This window comes from Octodon degus, unplaced genomic scaffold, assembly GCF_000260255.1.
Source record: "Octodon degus isolate 3935 unplaced genomic scaffold, OctDeg1.0 scaffold00028, whole genome shotgun sequence".
NCBI lineage: Eukaryota > Metazoa > Chordata > Mammalia > Rodentia > Octodontidae > Octodon > Octodon degus.
In genome coordinates, this window is record NW_004524604.1 from 20,063,900 (window position 1) to 20,082,998 (window position 19,099).

General features: G+C 45.0%; 1 protein-coding gene across 5 annotated transcripts in view; it reads right to left on the reverse strand.

The window, feature by feature from the left end:
* Positions 1-2,167: 2,167 nt before the first annotated feature.
* Pxylp1 (2-phosphoxylose phosphatase 1) overlaps positions 2,168-19,099 on the reverse strand; it is a 75,721-nt gene continuing 58,789 nt past the window's right edge. For all 5 annotated transcript variants that reach the window (XM_004629293.2, XM_023713051.1, XM_023713052.1 and 2 more), the window contains 2 exons: positions 8,820-8,959; positions 2,168-4,485 (listed from right to left, as the gene is read on the reverse strand). In XM_004629293.2, coding sequence (XP_004629350.1) covers positions 3,548-4,485; positions 8,820-8,959 — 1,078 coding nt within the window. In that variant the 3' untranslated portion in view covers positions 2,168-3,547. The remainder of the gene's footprint in view (positions 4,486-8,819; positions 8,960-19,099) is intronic.

The window sequence follows — 19,099 nt, forward strand, 5'->3', positions numbered from 1 at the left end:
CACTGACTGTGAGCTAAATAAGCCTTTTCTGCCTTAATGTCAGGTGTTGGGTATTTTGTCCCAGCAATGAGAGAAGAGTAACAGCAATGAGAGAAGAGTAACAAAGACAGGATTGAACTGCTGTCTAGGCCCCACTGTCTTCTGCATTCTATTTGTGTTTGTGTTTTGTGCAGCAGGGCACACTTACCTCAGCCAGGGCTGGCGCATCTATGCAGAAGGCTCTGGGATGACAGAAGCATGCATCCCAGTCCCTCCCACCTCAGTCTTTGAGACCCAGGTCTTCCAGAAAGTCTAATTTTGTGGTACCTACAAAGACCCTCAAACTGGCTTACCCATCTATTTGTTAGGCTATTAATTGCTAAAAGCCTCTAATTAAGTTCTTCAATTCTGTTGGAGGATGAATACTTGTATTAATAAATACCCGTGGCTGCAATGAAAAAGGGTTGACTGCTCAGTGGGAGACAGTCAACATGTTTGCCGGCCTCTGGTTTGTTCTATGTAAAGCCTTGTAGTCTTATTTTAGAATGTTGGTTTAAGTTTCATGCATTTTTAATGAGATTTAAAAATATGTTTAATCCACATTGTGAAATATTATCCAGTGGCTATAATTGGAGCTGTCTAAAAATGGAATCATCTTTAAGAGATACTGCTAAAGGGAGAAAGTTAATGATGAAGACCAAAACATATTGTTAAAAGCAACAAATTATTAAAAAATATTTTTAACAAAAGTCATGGAACTTTACAAAATCATCTTGTTCCTATTTAAAGTTATAGATATTTTTATACCTGTATGGAAAATTTCCACAATATCTGCCAAAGAGTGGGCAGTGTTATCACCAGAGGTGGGAATTAGAGGCTGTGATATTGTAGAAAATTTATTTAGTGTTCATCCTGTCCTAAAATCCTTGAAATCTTTGAAGTAATAGTATCTTGGCTGTGTACTTGAGTGATGTGACTAGTGGCAGGTCCTACACAGCTTCAGGATGGGAGTTGGGAGCCGGTCAGTGGAGATGGGGCTAAAAAAAAATTAGAGCTCTCAGCCCTATCACAAGCTGTCTCTGCACAAGGGAGAAAGGCTGGAAGTGAAGTCGATCACCAGCTGTTTAATCTGTCATGCCTGTGCAATGACGTCTCCATAAAACTCCAAAGGCAGAGTTTAGGTGACTGAGCACACCAAGGCTCCTGAAGGTGACAACCAAGACAGGACATGGACGTGCCTTACCTTTCCTCACACCTTTTCTGACAACTTTTCATCTGTGTCCTTTGTAATGTCCTGTATAATAAGCCTGAGCATGTCAGTTAACCCCACAGAGAATGCCAGCAACCCCAGTTTATGGATCAGGCAGAAAGAAGCACAGGTAAAATGACCAGAGCTTTGGACTGGCATCTGGGGGGAGGGGGGAGAGAGAGAGAGAGAGAGAGAGAGAGAGAGAGAGAGAGAAGCAGTTCTGGGGACTGAGCCCTCAATCTGTTGGGTCTGATACTCTCTCCAGACAGGTCATTTCATGACAGTAATAAATTAGATGACACTAAATACAGGAATGCTTGCTTTCTTGGTGTATATATAGGGGAAAGTCCTTACATGTCTGCTTTTTAGCAGCATGTTGTAAAAGAGTTTCAGTCTGAGTTTTGCTTTTTCCTCTCTAAAAAAACCCTATTTTTTCATTTTTTTAGTATTATTTTCCTGTTATACATGTATTAATTTTAATCATAAAAACAAGAAAGCTGAATGTGTCTGTCTACATGGCGATCTGGCGAGGGCAGTCCACCAATCTGAGCTCAGTGATGAGTGTTTGCTGCAGAATAAAGTGGCTCAGAATTCAATCCTGAGGAATGCGTTTCAATGTTGCACACACCTGACACCTTAGGAGGCAAAACGTTTGTCCATATGTTTTGGTGCTAACCAAAATATTTACTTTTATCAAGAGACATTATGAATTTCCTTAAAAAGTCTTCAGAATTGATTTCTATTTTTAAATCCTCAAGCTGTGCTTAGCAATTCCAGTTCAGATATACCGTGAGTGGGAGAGGAGGCCCTGAATAGGCTCTGACTGCTTGAGCGAGTATGATTTGCAACACTGAACAAAGCAGTTAAAATAAAATGTTAAAATGCTGCTCTCACTTGAAAGAACGGGAATGACTTATGAGCAGACACCATTCCTTGCAAGGGGTAAGTATTCTTCAAAAATTTATTCATAGAAACAGACACAATCCAATGCAACACCAGACAAAAAACAAAGAGATAAAGGGGTGGGGACTCCAACTCCACCAGAGAATCTCACTCGTGCTTTTCACGTTTCCTTGGAGAGAACTAGCACCATTCATTCAGAAATCACAGACTTAATCAAATTGCTTCTGATATATAAAATACCTTAGAAATAGTATCCAACTATCTAGTAACAAAGTTCCTCTAAAAACGTATTAAAAATCAATTGGAATTTACCATTTGAAACAGAGGAAAATCCTTTAAAAATTGATCCAGTTCGATGGCTTGTCAAACGGAATGAGCCATCCTTAGTCTTTTTGGAAAAAAGTACCTGAATTCAGCTTCTGGCCTCCTTCCAACTGCCAAGAAGGTACAGGAAATGGAACATTACTATAGAGGAATAAAAGCACATCTAAAACTTAGCTTAGAAAATATTTGCCTAGACTATAAAAATACTAAATGCAATACAAAAATTTCAGCATTTACAGCAAGTAGACTACAGCAGACAAATATCTGGAACATATTTAAAACTATTTTGTACCACAATCATCATGAACATCAAGTATTATTCTAATCATATTTCTATGATTCGTTCTGATCCAAATGTTTATTCTCCATCAAGTTTTATTGTAACATCACCATATTCTGTGTTGCTAGCGCAAGTCACCAGAGGAGCCCTTGAACAATTCTTGGTATTCAACTGGTTCTCAAAGTGCAGGAAGTGCAAGCAGAGTGGAGCCTGTTTTTTAAATCAGGGAACAACAAACTGCAGCCCGTGATCTTGGTACAGCCATGGACACAGCCCCACACGTACCCCTCCGTATATGGTTTGTGGTTACTTTTCATGTTACGAAGGCAGAATTGAGTAGCTGGGCCACGGACTATATGCGGCCTTGCGGTCTGCACTGTCTGAAATGTTTTGTGGACCTTTATAGGAAAGAAAAAAAAAAAAAAAAAGACCAACCTCTGTTTTAGATAAATCACTGAACCAGGACAAGGTAAAAAGATTCAATATTAAGAAAATTTGGGCTGAGCTTTTGCTGGCTCCACCATAGGCCAAAAGAATATGAACTAATATTATCCTGGCATTGTAAGCCCAGTTTGACCGTGTGAAAGTACCTTCTTTTCTCTACAATCTGGCCACTTTGTACCGAGTAACTCATGTACTAGATTATAGCTATGTGCTTCTATTCAGTCCAAACCACCTACACAGCTCCATACACAAGTCTTAGCCTTTGAAAGTCAATACTCTTATACGCTTAGCAACACACAGATCTAGGAGTGGACTCTTCCCTGCCTTCTGTGTCGGTACAGGCTCTGTAGTGCTGCCCCATGTACCTTTTAGATTCCTTCCATGTGGCAGGCATCGTAATAATTCGTACCACTGCTGTCCAGGGCCACAAACATGTCCCTTTTGACAAAGCGGACAAAGTTCTCAAGGGGACACATGGGCTTGGGAGAACGCCTGTGGTGGTCCTGGCAGAAGGCCGTGTGGAATGTGACATCCACTCCGTTGTAAAGAATCCGGACCGAGTGTTCACTGGGCTTTTCTCTGTCTTGCCAGAGCTCAAATATCAGCCTGGCTGCAAATCTTGGGAACCTGGCTTCTGAAAGGCCCAAAGCACTGAGGACTGGTGACAGAGTGACATCGTGAGCAGAGTAGAGGGCGAAGAGTTCATCTTTCCTTCCCTCAGCAGCACGCTGCATCCGGCTGATGGTTTGATTCAGGATAGGGTGGGCACCCAGCAGCGAGTACCTGAGGTACAGCTTCTTCTCGCGCCTCTCCTTCTCATCTTCTATCTGATGCATCCTGATCACCTTGAAGTGTCCCATGTCAATGCACCCGCTTCTGGTGCAGGGGAAGCTGACGTTGTGGCAGAAGTGGCAGAGCAAGGAGTCTACGGGGTTGGCGGCCCGCAGCTGCTTGGTGGGGATGCCCACGACCCGGGCCATCTCCCCGTAGGTCTTCTCCAGCTGGCTGTTCTTCAGCCGCAGGAGATACTGACGGCGCTGCTCCTTCTCCAGATACTGGTTTCTTAGCGGGCAGTAACAGTTTCCAGAGCAGAAAAGGGCACTTGGCTGGTGCCTGAAATAAATCTTCTTCCAGTCAAAATCTGGGAGGAAGCCGTAGAGCAAGGCCAGCCCACTCTGCAGCGTGCGGCTTTTCCCAGTGGTCTCTAGGTAAAGCTGGTCTGCAGACCAGTCAGCCGGCAGGAGCTTGTGTTTCTTTACATAGATGTCCCTCAGCAACTGGCCATTCTGCAAGTGCTGCACAACTCCTGCAACACAGGGTGACACAGGGCTCTCTTTACTACCAGGGCGGCACAAGAGGAAGGAAGGAGAAGTTGAGTCGGTGCCAGAGTAAGCCAATATAATGAAGGCCATTTCCCCACCATGTAGGCGTTGCAAGAACGGGTCCACTTCAACCTCTGCGGGCTGTCTGTGAGCTGACTGGGGCAGGGCCTCTGTGGGGAGCCTAAGGACCATCTGCCTTCCTCCTGCTGCTCAACTTGCCCTTTCTCTGGGGAAAGCACCATGACTGGCAGGGCACAGAGAGCAGGACTCACCCAGCCGGGCCGCTAGGCTGTGGCAGGCATGGGCCTCAGATGAGCTGTCCCCCCTGTGCAGGGACACAGCGGTCCCTGTTGTGCAAGGGTGACTGTGACATCCATCAGGTGGAGATGACAGTCAGTTACCTGCTTGGAGCTCAGTCCTCTGGCTGCAGGACATCCCCCGTTTGACCTCCTTCCCCTCACACTGCCCAGGAGGAGTTTCTCCTCACCTCCTGGTGAGAGACTCTGTGTGGCCCTGCAAAGGGCTTCTCTAGTTCAGCAACAAGCTTCCAGATCCCCAGACAGCATATTTTTTATAAAAAGCAAATTGCAGAAGAGTATGCTGATTATGCTCCTTTCTCCTCTTTTCAAATGAAAAAGAGGAGAACACAAGAATGTATATTTGCAGTTGCCCACGTTTTGCCTGCGGAGATTTTGGAAGGAGCAGAAGCAATGAGCATCAGTGGTTTCCTGGAGATGCTGGGGGCATGGAAGTGACGGGGGCAGGATGTGGGTGGAAGCAAGAATTTTTAAGTCTACCTTTTACTATCACTTTAGTTCTATACTACCATGGTATAATAATAAACAGACTTTAAAGAGAAGAGAAACCCAAGCAGGAGAAGGCAATGGAAGACAACAGGAGGCTTCTACTTCAGCCTGCGGGACATGGAAGCGGCAATCTTAGCACCGAGCATGAATTCGTCGAAGGTGTGAACTGCACACAGTCCCTGTGCCCGCGAACGCCAATCATTCAGATGCCCAGATTTATCCAGATGGCAATTCCATGCCAAGAGGTGGCACATTGGGCTGAAAGTCACAAGACAGAGGGAAAGAATTGGCCCAGAGACTTGTTTAGCCCCACTCTTTTCTCCGCCATCTAGGATGCCTAGCCTGTACTCTTAAAGAGGAGCCTAAGAGCAGAGTTCCCTCAGAGACCTGGCTGGGAGCAGCCTTAGCGTCTGTAAAATGATTTGCAAAAGGAGGCAAATCCTAAATTACCAAAATGAAGAACCTGGGTCTGATCTCAATTCACCTCCAGGCCTATCTTATATTATGCAAAATATATTCAAGGTGGAATGCTTATTTTATGTCAGGCATTTTTTGCTTAATTCCCCCAATAACCCAAGAGGAAAGTGTGTTAATGTTAGTACCATTCTTCCTTAGGACAGGCAAAGAAACTACAGCCTTGAGTCCTTCAGAGAAGAAGTGGCAGAGCCAAAACTCAAGGCCTGGTTTGGCCCCGATTTTGGGCTCTGAGGCCTCGCTCACAGTGTTTGCCCAAAAGTTCTGGTAAGTTAGGCCTTCTTACCCTCTCCAAACACACCCCATGTTCTCATAACCCAGCTCATGCTGTTGTCCCTTCCTCTGCCAAGGGAAGCCCACAGCCAGTGCTGGGCTGTGCTCACTTTCTTTGCAGTCGGCCTTCACCATCTCCTGGGTCAAACTCACAGTTCCTTCTGGGTCTGGTGTACTTCCTGTCTGGCAATGTCAGCTGTGTTTGTTGCAAGCCTATCACAGGTTTATACAGAACCATGCAAGCCACTCTACAACTGGTATCTGACTTCACCCGCCCCCAGCCCTGCTTCACAGGTCTGCAGCCCCAGGCTGTGTGAATTCTCCAAGGCCTGCAGCTTGGGCAGTACAGCTGTCTTTGCTGCAGCACAGTGGAGGTCAAGCTGGGAGGGTTTCACTGAGCTGGCCAGCTCCTGTGCTCAGCAACTGCAAGGCCATGGGAGCCAAGGAGGCAATGGTGGGGTGGCACTTGTGCCAGTTATAAGTGATCATTACAACAACTATGCACTTTAATGACATTTAAAATAGAAGATGAAGTGACCATTAAAAAGATCACAGGAATGGGAATAAATGGAACTGCAAAAAAAATGACTTCTAGAGTAATACTAACTTAAAACACGGAGACAGTTATAGATCATTTGAAAAGTCCAAAAGAATGATTACCTCCAACTGTGTGGAGTCCTCCCAACTTCTTCCTAGATCTCCCTCTCCCCCTCCCCTCCCCCGTTGCGATACCCCATCCTCACTCCTTGTCACAGCCAGTGAACCTTAGAGCACTTCAAGTGAGCCTCCAGGGTCTGGACTTGTAAGCTTGTCTCTAGCTGTGGCTAGGACTGCCATGGTGCTGGCAGCTACAGCAAAGGTCCAGAGTGAGAGGGAGAGACGGGACAGCCTTAGCTCCAGTCTCTGCACACCTGGTCACGATCTTGCCCTTGGAATCTGAGGCATCCCAAATCCTCTTTAGAACTTTTCATTCTCACTTGAGTCTGTGGTATTCATATGTAGGAGCTGTAACCAGCAGCAAGCCTAGCTCTGCCCTCAGGTGGGCCGGGGAGGTGAAATCTCCACAACAACTCGGGGTGGGTGTTCCTGGCTCAGGGTAGCTGGGGACTCCACCTGGGACGGGCGCTCACTGTCCATGTGACTTCTGAATGTCACACAAGACATTCCCGTGGTGAACAGCTCTCTGACTAGTTTAGCCTAGAACCTAATATGGTTTTTCTTGTGTCCATAAACATATAATTATGCATATAATTTTGCATAATTTTTAACATCCACTGAATTTCTAGAAATGCAATGTAAGGGACGTCAGTACTCTGTTTTGAGCAGAACTTGTTAGAAAAACCACACACTGACACGTCATGTTTGAATTGCTGATCTGACGTCCCTCTGTCACCTGTGTTTGTGGCTGTCATGGTCAGGTACAGACTCTGGATTACTTCATGATATTTTCTAGTGTAGCTATTCCCAAGCACTGAGGCTGAGACATGCCTAATTAAAAAATAAATGTTTTCTTTTGCTTGTTACAGGATATTTGATATAGCTTTTCTAAGAAATGAAAGATATGAAATAGTTATATTGAAATTTCACTTCAGGGTTGTTGAAAAAGAACACAATACTTGTGAACGCTTGTGAACAGGAGCAGGTGCTGGAGGTGGCAGGATGAAAACCCTTGTTCTAAACTAACCAGAACTCATGGATGTCGCACTAAATCCCAGAGGCTTCTAACCAACACTGCGGCCAAAGCTAGGCCTTTGAGCCTTCCATTGTGGCTTACTATCATTCCCCCAGTAATGATGGTTTCTCGAAGCCTGGCTAAACCCAGTAGGGCCAACTATAGGACAGAAAGCTCCTTTGATCTAAACTGAGATCCCACAATGCTGGTATGGAAGAAGAAAACAGGATGGCCACAGTCCTCCCCGTTCTCTCACGAAGGCTGGTGACCAAGCCAAGGTCCTCTGGCGTTCCAGTCTGTAGCACCAGGCACCTGGAGCAGTCTGTAGCACCAGGCACCTGGAGCCTCTGGAGGAGCCACCTGATGCTTCATTCCTGGTACAGGGGACCCACAATTGGGTGCACAGTGGTACAACCAGGCTGCAGAGGGAAATCTGGGCTTCCATGAGGACCTGACCTGGCTACTCAGACTCCAGTAATGGCAGGAATTGGCCACGTGTTCATCTCCCTGAGATCTTGTACATCAAGTTCCAGAATGTAAGATTAGTTAAGTAAATTATGGTCTATCCTCAGAACAGTAACAACAACAATCAGCCATCACAAATGATGTTGTGTGTAAACATCATAGACAGGGAGAGAGGATCCCCATCCATTCTTACATGAAAAAGTGGGTCACCAAAGTGTGTTTAGAAACACTTCTGGATGCCTGTGCACCTAAGTACATGAGGAAAGAAGTACTCAGGTCTATTTTGGGGGTGTTTTTTTTCTTTGTTGGCTTTCTTAATTTCTCTCTTTCTTTTTGGTACCAGGAATCAAACTCAGAACCTTGCTCTTGCCAGGCAGGCACTTGTGCCACTGAGCTACATCCTGTGCGCATCTCGTAATTTCTCTTCTGAAATACATACTGGCTTTGTAGTAAGAAGAAAGGTCACCTTAATTTGAAGAAAGCAGATGTTTAATCACATACCTCAGAGCTTCTGAGCTTCTTGCACTGCCACCCACTTCTCCCCGCTGGCCCCCAGGCTCTTCACCCAGAGTACTGAAGGTAGACAGAAGGGAGGGAGGGGGTCCCGGAGGGTGGCGGCCACACGTACCTGTCTGTGTGAGTTCTCCCATCTCACACAGAGGGTGGTTGGGGAAAGGAGGCAGGGAGCTTAAGGGGCTTTCGAAAGCGGTCTCAGGTCCTTTTGACATGTGACTAACGAAAGCTTCCAGTTTGGGGTGGTATGGTTTCCTAGAGGGAAAACACCGAGAGTTAGTGGCCCGACCCTTGGACAGTCAGACTGCAGCTTTTCTTGCCACAGCCATAGACTCTGCTCAATCACTTTTAAATTCCAATTTCCTGGTGATGTGACTGCATAGAAAAAGCCCTCTGCGAGTACGCTCTGGGTCCCTCATCTGTGCTGAGCATGGCGCCGAGGGCTCCGCTCTGCCTTTTTGCTGACTGTCCAGCCAGCTGGCCACCACCAGTGCCCCACAGGCCAGCCCTGGACACCCCTCAGGTGTCTCCCACCTCAGAGGTATCCTGCCACCTGTCCTCCGACCCTTTGTCCTTCATGCTCGCAGCCAGCTTTTCTCTGGATGGAACCAGGCACTCACTGGCCTTCTGGCAGCTCAGTCAAGGCCTCTGTTCCCGTCTTCTCCACAGTGAGAGGAGCTGACCACACTGGCAGTGCTGATGCACTGGGGCCATTCCACACTGCCATGTGCTGGGAAGAACCGGCTTGGCTTGTCCCTCTATCCTCCCTTGCTGGGAGTCCTCCTTCAGGGCTCTCTGCTCCAGTGTGGTCCTGGCCACATGGAGCCAGCGTTTCCTTTTCCCCAATGCACAGAACACCTTATCTTCACCTGCTCCATCCCTGCCCCCTGCCTTTTTCTGCAGTGCCAGGCATTGCATCCAGGGCCTTCAATGCCTGGCAGTGCATGCAGGGCCTTCAAGCTGAGCTACATTTGCAGCCTATTAAATTTTTTTTTCACAAATTTAAAACAGGGCCTTGCTAAATTGTCCTAGTTAGGCTTGAACTTGCTATCTGCCTGCCCCAGCTAATTAATTAAGACTCTGCAACTCTTTAGAACTGTGCAATACATTTATAGATAAAAGTCAGTTTATTTATGAGAACAGAGATTATATTTCTGCTACAGGTATGCAAGTAAGTCAAGATAGACCTTATCTTTCTAGCCACTAGTATATAATTCCCTGGATAATGAAACGATCTGTCAATATGGATACCTTTCCTTTGAATAATGAATATGCCTGTGAATATGCACACATTTTCCAGCTCTACAGACGTGGGTAGGCAGAATAGTTTGTAACTTAAATGAATATGAATCAGCGTCGAATAGAAGCAAAGATAAATCCTTCTAATGGCAAACCCCCGCTGTCAGAAAGCCCAATTAACTTTGGCAATGCTTTAAAAACTGCTGCCAAAATGAGTTTATTATCTTTCAAAAACAGAAAGCTCAAAGAATCCATCTTTTTAAAAATATGTTTTAAAATTAGACAATACTAATTCTAACATAAAATAGAGTCTAATGAATCACCCCATATAGCTGCTGGGAATTATGTCTCTCCATAAAAATAGAGAGCATTTTCTTCTCACTTTGCCTCAGGCTAACACACACAAATGTTTGCAAATAAAATGTCCAGGCCAGTAACAAGGCTGCCAATAGGAGTCCACCTAAGGAAATGCCAACCATCTCCATGGCTCAAATGTTCTGGACCAGCCCGCTGTTTCCAGCCGATGAATTCTGAGGATCTGAGATGGCTTTGTGGCCAGTTTTAGAAATGCTGGTGCCCTGGCAATCTTCAAGAATGGCTCAGCTATGCAGGATGCTATCCTCAGATGCTGCACAACAGCAGTGACAGCCAATGGTGAGTTCCCACAGTACTTTTACAGCACGCAGATCTTGATAGAAGTAGTAAAGGCCAATGCTGTTTGGGTGAGACTACTCTGAAATCTTTTCCCCTCTTCTTGGGAACTTGGTGATATCCCACTTCCGAGGTCCTAGAGTTAGGCGGAGCCAGGGAACTAAGTACTTGCCAGTTGAAGGGAAGGCTGTATCTCTGGGTTGAGACCCCTTCACATGCTTTCTCTTCCTTCTCTCTGGCCACTGTTTTGTCATGGCAGCAACCAAAGCCACCAAGTCACCGTGGCTGGAGGATGGTGGAAGCAACAGGCTGGATCCCATCGTGACCTGGTTGAGTCCCTACCTGAGAGGAACATCACTTCCTGACTTTACCCAAAGACATCAACAGCTGTTTTCTTTTGTGGTAACGATGATTGAACCCAGGACCTTTACACTAAGCTATTTCCCAGCCATTAATTAGTCAATTAATTAATTATATTTTGAAACAATCTCTTGCTAAGTCACTAAGTTGCCTAGACTGGGCTTCAACTCAGAACGCTCCTGCTTTAGCCTCCCAGAGTGCTGGGATTACAGGTGCCCAGCTAGACAGCAACATCTTTGTTATTTCAGGCGCTGTATTCTTGAGTCTCACAGAGACGCAACCAGCTTGGATTTGCTAATACAGACATGATTATATCTGTGAGGATGTTTGGTTCAGACTGAACTCTTCTAACTGTGACTTCTTTGGATATCTGCTTTCATAGTCAAAAGTGGAAAGTCAAGGGTTACTATTTAAATCCTTCAACTCTTTTGCTTCAGAGTTCTTACACTTTTACATGCATTGTTCATATCTACTTATGCCACAGAGCTCCAGCCAGAACCCCGAGACCAACCTGTGCCTGACCCATTCCTGAGGTCTGCACAGCACGGGGATGGCTGAGAAAGGTGCAAGGCCAGAACCGCTCCTTAGCACAGACCACCTGTCTGGAAGCTGGAATGGAATCACAGCAGATTTTTAAAATTGAAGCCAATGAAAGAATCTGTTCCTTACAATTTCAATCAAATGAAATTCTAAGCAGACACATCCAGTGCCCTTTCCTCAATTCTCACCTCTCTGTAGCGCCTGCTCTACATGCAGGGCACTCCTCCTCTCTTCTCTATCACTCTCCTGCTGGTGGCTTTCCTCCCAGCTGCCAACAATAGGGCATTGCTTTCCAGGGCCCTGCTTTGCTGCACACATTCTGACTGCAATTTCATCAAGCTCCCAGCTTCAGTGGCGGAACCTCCATCCTCCACCTCTCGGAAAGACAGTACTGCTGAGCCCACGGAGTGCTGCCAGCCAGAAACTGGGCTCACAGATGGCTCCCAAGCAGTCCCAGCTTCCCACTTTTCTCCTGTGCTGTCTATTCCAAGCAAGGGCAATACTACCCCTTATCTGAAACCTGTGCATTCGCCCTACTCTTGTCCTCCCCAGCCTCACACAAAGTCTAGGGATCCCACCTGGATCTTCTCTAAGGCCCAATCCCTCGATTACTGCTGCCACTTTGAATTGCAGCCTCCATCATTTATTTATTTAACACACATTTGTCACATCCCTTCTACATTAGGCACTATCCTAGCTATTTGAGATACAGTTGCTGTGAACAAAAACAATATGCCCTGCGTTCAGGTAAGTTTACATTCTCACCTAGGGCAACAGACAATACACAAAGACAATCATACATGTGTGTTAGAAGGCAACAGCTGCCCAGGCAAAGAGGGCAGTGAGGGGGGGTGTGGTAAGAGGAGTGCCCTGTCACTTTAATGAGTGTGTCCACACAGGCCTTATTGGGGGGCCAGACAGGGAAGGAGCCAAGGACAACATAGGAAGCCCTCAGAGGCTATTTTCGAGGTGAGAGCTCCAACTCCAAGCACTCCCATAGCAGCATAAACACCACCAGCAGCTACCAGCCCAAGCCCACATTGCGGCCAGCTCAGCTCTTCATCTTGGTCTCCTCACTGCCTGGCTCCCTCTTGCCTTCGTGCCAGAAGCCCTTGACCCCTCACAGGGCACTTGATGCATGAGATGGCCTAGCCTGTAGTCTATACTCAGAGCCAGTGGCACTAACTCCGGGGGCCTCAACGTGCCAAGCTGTGTCCCACCCCGCTCTACCCAGGTCAACCCCATCACCCAAGGGGCCATCTCTCACCATACTACCAACTTGCCCCTGTACTTCTCTTTCCCTGCCCAGCCTGGGTCTGGCATCTCCTCTTCTGGTCATCTCCAAATGTGCCAAACCCTTCCATGTCTAGATCTTGCTCTTCCATTTCTTTGCCCAATGCAGCTGTCATTTCTACCTGTGATGGCTAACATTCAGTACAGCTTATCAAGTGCCAGGACCTGGCCCATCTCTGGAGAGCTGTGTGGGCTCCCTGAGGTTAGTGACAGCCTCCCCTGTGATGCGCAGAACCCTGTCCTGCCCCGTTCTCTTGCAGGTCGGACAGCACTGGTCCTGTTGGCATTCAGCAGGCCCAGCTCTCCTAGCCCCAGGCTCTGTGCACTTGCAGCTCCTTCTGTCTGGACATTTGTTCCCAGATCTTTATAGAGTGGTCTTTATTTTATTTACAGCCTGCTCAGGTGCTGCTTCAGGGCCATGATCCAGACTGTACCTAGCATATGACAGGAACAGAAAACTAAAATTTGCTGAATGCTGACTAAGGTCAATATTTTTCTTTTTTGGATACAGAGAAGGATATTTGATTCATATTTTATTCATATAAAAATGCATTTACTGACCACAGTTAAATACCTGGCTAATGACCTTAATGCTTGCTAAGCATAGTACTATGAGGGCAAAAATAACATCTGTCTCATGAAGCACATGGCATTTGTGGACAGGCAGCTTCCACTACAAAAACCCTGTGACTTATGGGATGGGTCGATGTGGACAGAGCCAGGCAATGGCCGAGCTGTTGGGACAAGCTTTGGGGGGTTTAGCTTGAGACTTCCCCAGCTACTGCCCAGAGAGCTCCTTTCCTAGACTAGAGTAACAGCACCCACTGGGCTTTACCTCCCATGAGGAGGTCACAGAACCACCATCTTAGGAGCAGCTGGAAAGACAGCAGGTGCTGCAGGACCCAGATCCCACATCCTGGGACAGTTGCTGGTCCAGAGTGGGCCCGCTGCCCTGGGGTTCCTGCTCATGCTGAGTTCTGGTTTACAGGGATAAGTCAACTGTTATGTTTAAAGATGCAACTGATTAAATGACACTGAGCACACTGATCTTCCTCATCTGCAGAGGTTACAATCCAAGGCACCTGGGGGCTGCTGAAACTGCAGGTTGCATCCAACCATGTATGCACTACATTTTCTATACCTGCACACATATGATACAGCTCAACTTATGTTAGGCACCTATGATATGGTTCAATTCATAAAAAGATCAACAAGAACACCAATAATAGAAGGAAATGGTTATAACAACATACAGTAATACAAGCTAGGTGAATGCATTCTTCTGCATTTCCTGAATTTTCCATTTAGTATTTCTGGACTGCTGTTGACCACAGGTAACCTAAACTGTGGAGAGCAAGTCCTTGGATCAGGGGGACTACGGTAACTAAGCAGGCACACTCTGCCCTCTTCCACAGACCATTTAAAGTAGCTCCTACAGATGAGGATGGGCAACACAATGACAATGAGGCGGAGGAAGACAAGAATACTGGCAGCCAGAGTGAATGGTCTTCGGCTCTGGACATGGCTCCTCCAGAGGATTCTGCTGCTGGAGTGGCCACATAAGGGGACTACTGACAGCCTGGTGACCACATTCATTGCAGAGAGGGAAAGAGGCCAGGCCCTGAAGGCCTCCAGGCTACTGAGGGCAATGATGCTACACTTACTGGGCCCTTGATGTGGCGCAGCCTGAATGACCTTATGTGGACCTCATGGGGTGATACAAGGGAGATATTATTATCTTTGTTTCAGAATGGAGTAAGAGACCTAGAGAGGGAAATGCTTTGGCCAATGTCCAACAGGCTGCAAAGGTCTTAGGGAATTCTATGGCCATAGCTTAAACCCATCATGGAGCACATGGCAGGAACATAGGAGACACTCATGGTCTGTGATTTTTACTAAAGTCCTGTGCTCATTCCACAGTGTTCCTGTCACTGAGACAAACTACCTAACACCCAAAGTGAAAGGAGGAAAAGTTTATTTTAGCTCACAATTTGTAGAAGTTTCAGTCCATATTTGGCTATTTCCAAAGCAGAGTGGCTTGGTAGAGAGGCATCACAGAGGAGAAACAGTTCATGGTAAGGCAGAATGCAGCAAGTAGTAGCAGCCTGCCTTCCTTCTCTCCCTTTATATTCCATATAAACTGTAAGACTTGATTGGTGCCACTTGCAACCAATGTGGAGATCCTATGGTTGGAACAGGCAGAAGTTGGAAATTGATCATGTATGTGAGGGCAGGACAAGGCCACAGTACCTATAGCAGTCAAGCTGCTTCAGTCTTGAAAAAAGAATCCTGCCTGGTCAATGTCAGTCTTTAGTCCCTAGAAAACCTTGTGCCTCATGATATTAACTTTTCAAGAATATAAATAAATGCCCCTACTGTTGATGTTAGGGTCCTTTGTCCATCAAGCAAACAGGACTCTACCTGAACCCAGCTCTTGTCTGTCTTTGCCTCATTCTTGTCACTGTTTCTCCCTGGGGTACAGTGAGACACTAGCAAGTTCCTACATTCTGGTGCCTGAACAGGGCATCCAGTAAGACATAAGTGGGCAGGAGGAATGCTTCCAAGTGCGCACAACAGGGGAGGGAAGCAAACTGGTGAGAGCCAGCATTTAGCCCACGTGTGCAGGTAATATTGGCACATCAGGTATAAAGTTTGGGGATGGAGGCTCTTTAGGGCCAGAAATGAGTTCACTAGGGCTAGAAATGGGTTCAGTAGGGCCATAGAGATAAATGAGCACAAGGAGAAACCAAAGGAGAAAGCTATAGTTAAAAATAACATAGTCTAAACTATATATACTGATACCTGTGAACTAAGCAACTGCACTGAAGATGGTAATCTGTAATAGTAGGTTCATGCTTGGAGTGCCTGTCATTCTGGTCTTCTGAATACAGGCTGCTTGTCATGACATGCCAGTTGCTGCTGTGCTGTCTTTCGGGTAGATGATTGTTCAAAAAGAAGGAGGTGGTGAATGAAGGCAAGCGACAGGAAAAGGAATATTGTGGGACTGTCCTGCTTCAAGGTTGTATATGGTTAGATTTTTGAACTTATGTGTAAACATGAGAAGTATATAATTCTTTATCCTATTTTTAAAATATATTCTAATTTTTAAATGTTTTTTCATCATATTCTGTAGGGACTTAAGTTCAACATATCAATACTTGATAAAAAATACCTGTTCCATGTTATGCCTAAGATGTTTGATATTCAGACAGATAGTGAGGTTAAGCTTAACAGCCTAGGTTGTATGATAATAACAATAAGCTTGTCTTCTGGAGGGTTAACAACCTAAGTTTGCAAACTAAAATTAGAGAAAAAGGAGGGCCGCAAGGAAAGCCAAAGTTTTGACCTTAGCTTACCAAGGTCAATTAAGACTCAGCACATATGAGAACTTGTACTGTAACATAACGTTAACTCGGTAGTGTCCCAAATTTTCTGATCAAGGAGATTATGGGGCCAAAGAGGAAAGTGATTGATGATGTAGAGTGTGCCTAAGGAGAGTCACATGGAAAGAAAACATTCTCTCAGGCTTTCACAGAGAGCACACTGGCCAAGCAATGGCTGTGACTCATCCACATGGCTGACACTGACAAAGGTTCACAATCTGAGGTATAGGATCTTAGGATAAATCCTGAGGGGATTCCACTGACCTTATCAGACCCAAAAGCTACAACTCTTTACCTTGGTCTTTTTTTTTTTTGGCATTTGAATTATTTATTTATTTATTTTATTTCATTTTTTTTTGTGTGTGTGGCCAGCTCAGCCCACCAGGGGGCAGGGCTGGCTGGCATGTGGTGCTGGGGGATTGAACCACAGTTACTGTGCTTTGCTTAGCTTGTTCTAAGTAGGTGCTTTTGACCACTGAGCCATCTCACCAGCCCCTTTACCTTGGTGCTAACCATACAGCAGAAAAGTATAAGAACTAAGTATAAGAAGTAAAGCCATGCTGTTATGTTGAGCTGTAGGGGACTCAGGTCAACAATTTCTGACATTGCCAATGAAGTGGAAGACCCAATACTATTATGGGCTCTTGCCTTGGCGTTTGCTGTGCTATTGGCACTGAAAACTTATTCGGCTCAAAATAGCGCCTATGCTTGAAAGCCAGGCAAAAAGTGGGACATCCAGCGGTGAGAACCAATGTGACAACCTGGACACATAGTGGCTGTGCACAGTAGCCTTGGCTACAAGGCCATAGCCCCTGAGAAGCTTGGGGAGGCGAACATGGGTGACAGAGCCCATTTCTAGTACTAAGACAATCAAGCCACTGCTAGAAGCTCGCCCAGCCCTGAGGCGGCACAGTAAAAGTGGCAGAGGCAGAGCCCCAACACAAAGAGGTCTCCAGGTTTCATCTGGTGTTGATGCTGATTATGTGGGGAAATCAAGTTTATGGTTCAGTCTACTCAAAACACTGTTGCAATCAGTCCAGACTCTCTTATCACTCAACGGGGCATTGTTTCTTTGATAAAAAATTTAAAATTATAAATAAAAAGGATATATTGGGCAAAAAATAGGAATGAATTATTTAAAAGAAAAGAAAAAGGTGTCTACAGGGCTTTCAGATACAAGTGTGGATGCCTCCGGGTACGGCAGCTGCAGGCCCATGGTAACAAAGGTGCTAGACTGCCGACCTGGAAGGATAGGAAGGGCCATTCCATAGGGAACAGGGACTACAGCCTTGCAGGAAACAGAGCAGTTCTCTTTTCCCATTACAACTGACTCTAAAAGAAAATTACATTTACATTTTTTCCTTAAAGTGATTAATTTAAAAAGCGGTTTCCAGCCTCAAGATAAAACCATTTTGCCGTTAGTTAAAAACAATCACATTTCCTAAGATTTATAATAATTGGAATATTTAAAAAGATTACTTAAGGTTCTTTTGATTCCTAATAAGGCTGACTGCCTGCTTTACAGTCCTAAATTAAATTGGTATAGAAAAGCTTTCATGTTTCACAAACAGCTATAAAGGGTTGGAGTGCAGTCAAAAAGCAGTGAGGTTTAAATAGTCACTTTAGGGGGCCTGTCCCTTAGCTCAGTTCTTTAAGAGGCTGCTTCAACAAAGCCATCAGGCTCAGATTGCTGTGGTTCGATCCCCACAACTCAAGCCAGCCAAACCTGCCCTGAAGGCATTCGGAGAAAAAAAAAATCCTTATTCAGGGGCCGGGGAGATGACTCAGTAGAATAAGCGCTTCCCTGGTAAGCGCAAGGGCCTGAGTTCAATTCCTGGTTCTGCCAAAAAGAAAAAAAAAAAAGTCACTTTATTTTGACAGCCCATTTAAATGGTGGCAGGCCCAGTGGCCTCCAAAGGAGTATAAGCTATGATGACTTCTTCCTATTTGGGTCAATTTATCTAATAAAGACGTACTCTGTCCCAAACTGTTCAGATGAACATAAAATAATTTTCAGACTTTATTTGGTAATATTAATCAGCTCCATTCAGATTTTGGGCCAATTTCTCTGGTGGTATTAATTGTCATTATCCTCCAGATAAGTTAAATTTATTTGCTCTTTTTCATAGATGAGTCACATAATAGGTTAAGGGAGGTTATGTGATGGCTTCCTCCTCCAAAATATAGGATACAGGTTTCTTATTGTACAATCAGTTACAAAAACACAAGAGTGACTCAATCCTTCCCACTTCACTTATCAATACATAGTATTAAATTTTAAAAATGTTACAAAAGATGAAGGTACAGCAGCAGAAAGACAATTCAATCAGGTAAAGAAGAAAAAAAGCAAATCTGGGAAAGAGGGTGTGCTTGTGTTTTTTTTTAGAGAATGCTGAACAACATATCTGGGTACCAGAATATGCTATCAGGTTATACCATGATACCAGATCTGCAGAAGAAGTTGATACTAATGAGATTAGATTCAACCTGTGGCCTATTGAAAGAACTGACAAAATTGAGAAATCTAAGGTCTAAACAGGTGATGGAGTATCTAGAGATAACTGAGCTGAAAGTTATTAATATTCTTATGACAAAATAAAATACAAAATATACATATTCATTACAGATAAAAGATTCTACTCCTTCCAATATTTTCTGATAAGAGATATCTATTAGTTTACAAGTGACAAAATCTGACTATTCTATTTATAAATTTCTAAAAATTGTAATAGTTACTATAGTTCAATTGGGTCAAGAATATATTTGATGGTGCTGGAAAAACTGGCTCTCTACATGCCGAAAACTCAAACTTGACCCAGGTCTATCACCATGCACTAAATTAAAGTCAAAATGGATTAAAGATCTAAACATTAAAGCAGAGACACTAAATCTCCTGGAAGAGAAAGTAGGAGGAACTCTTAAAGACATA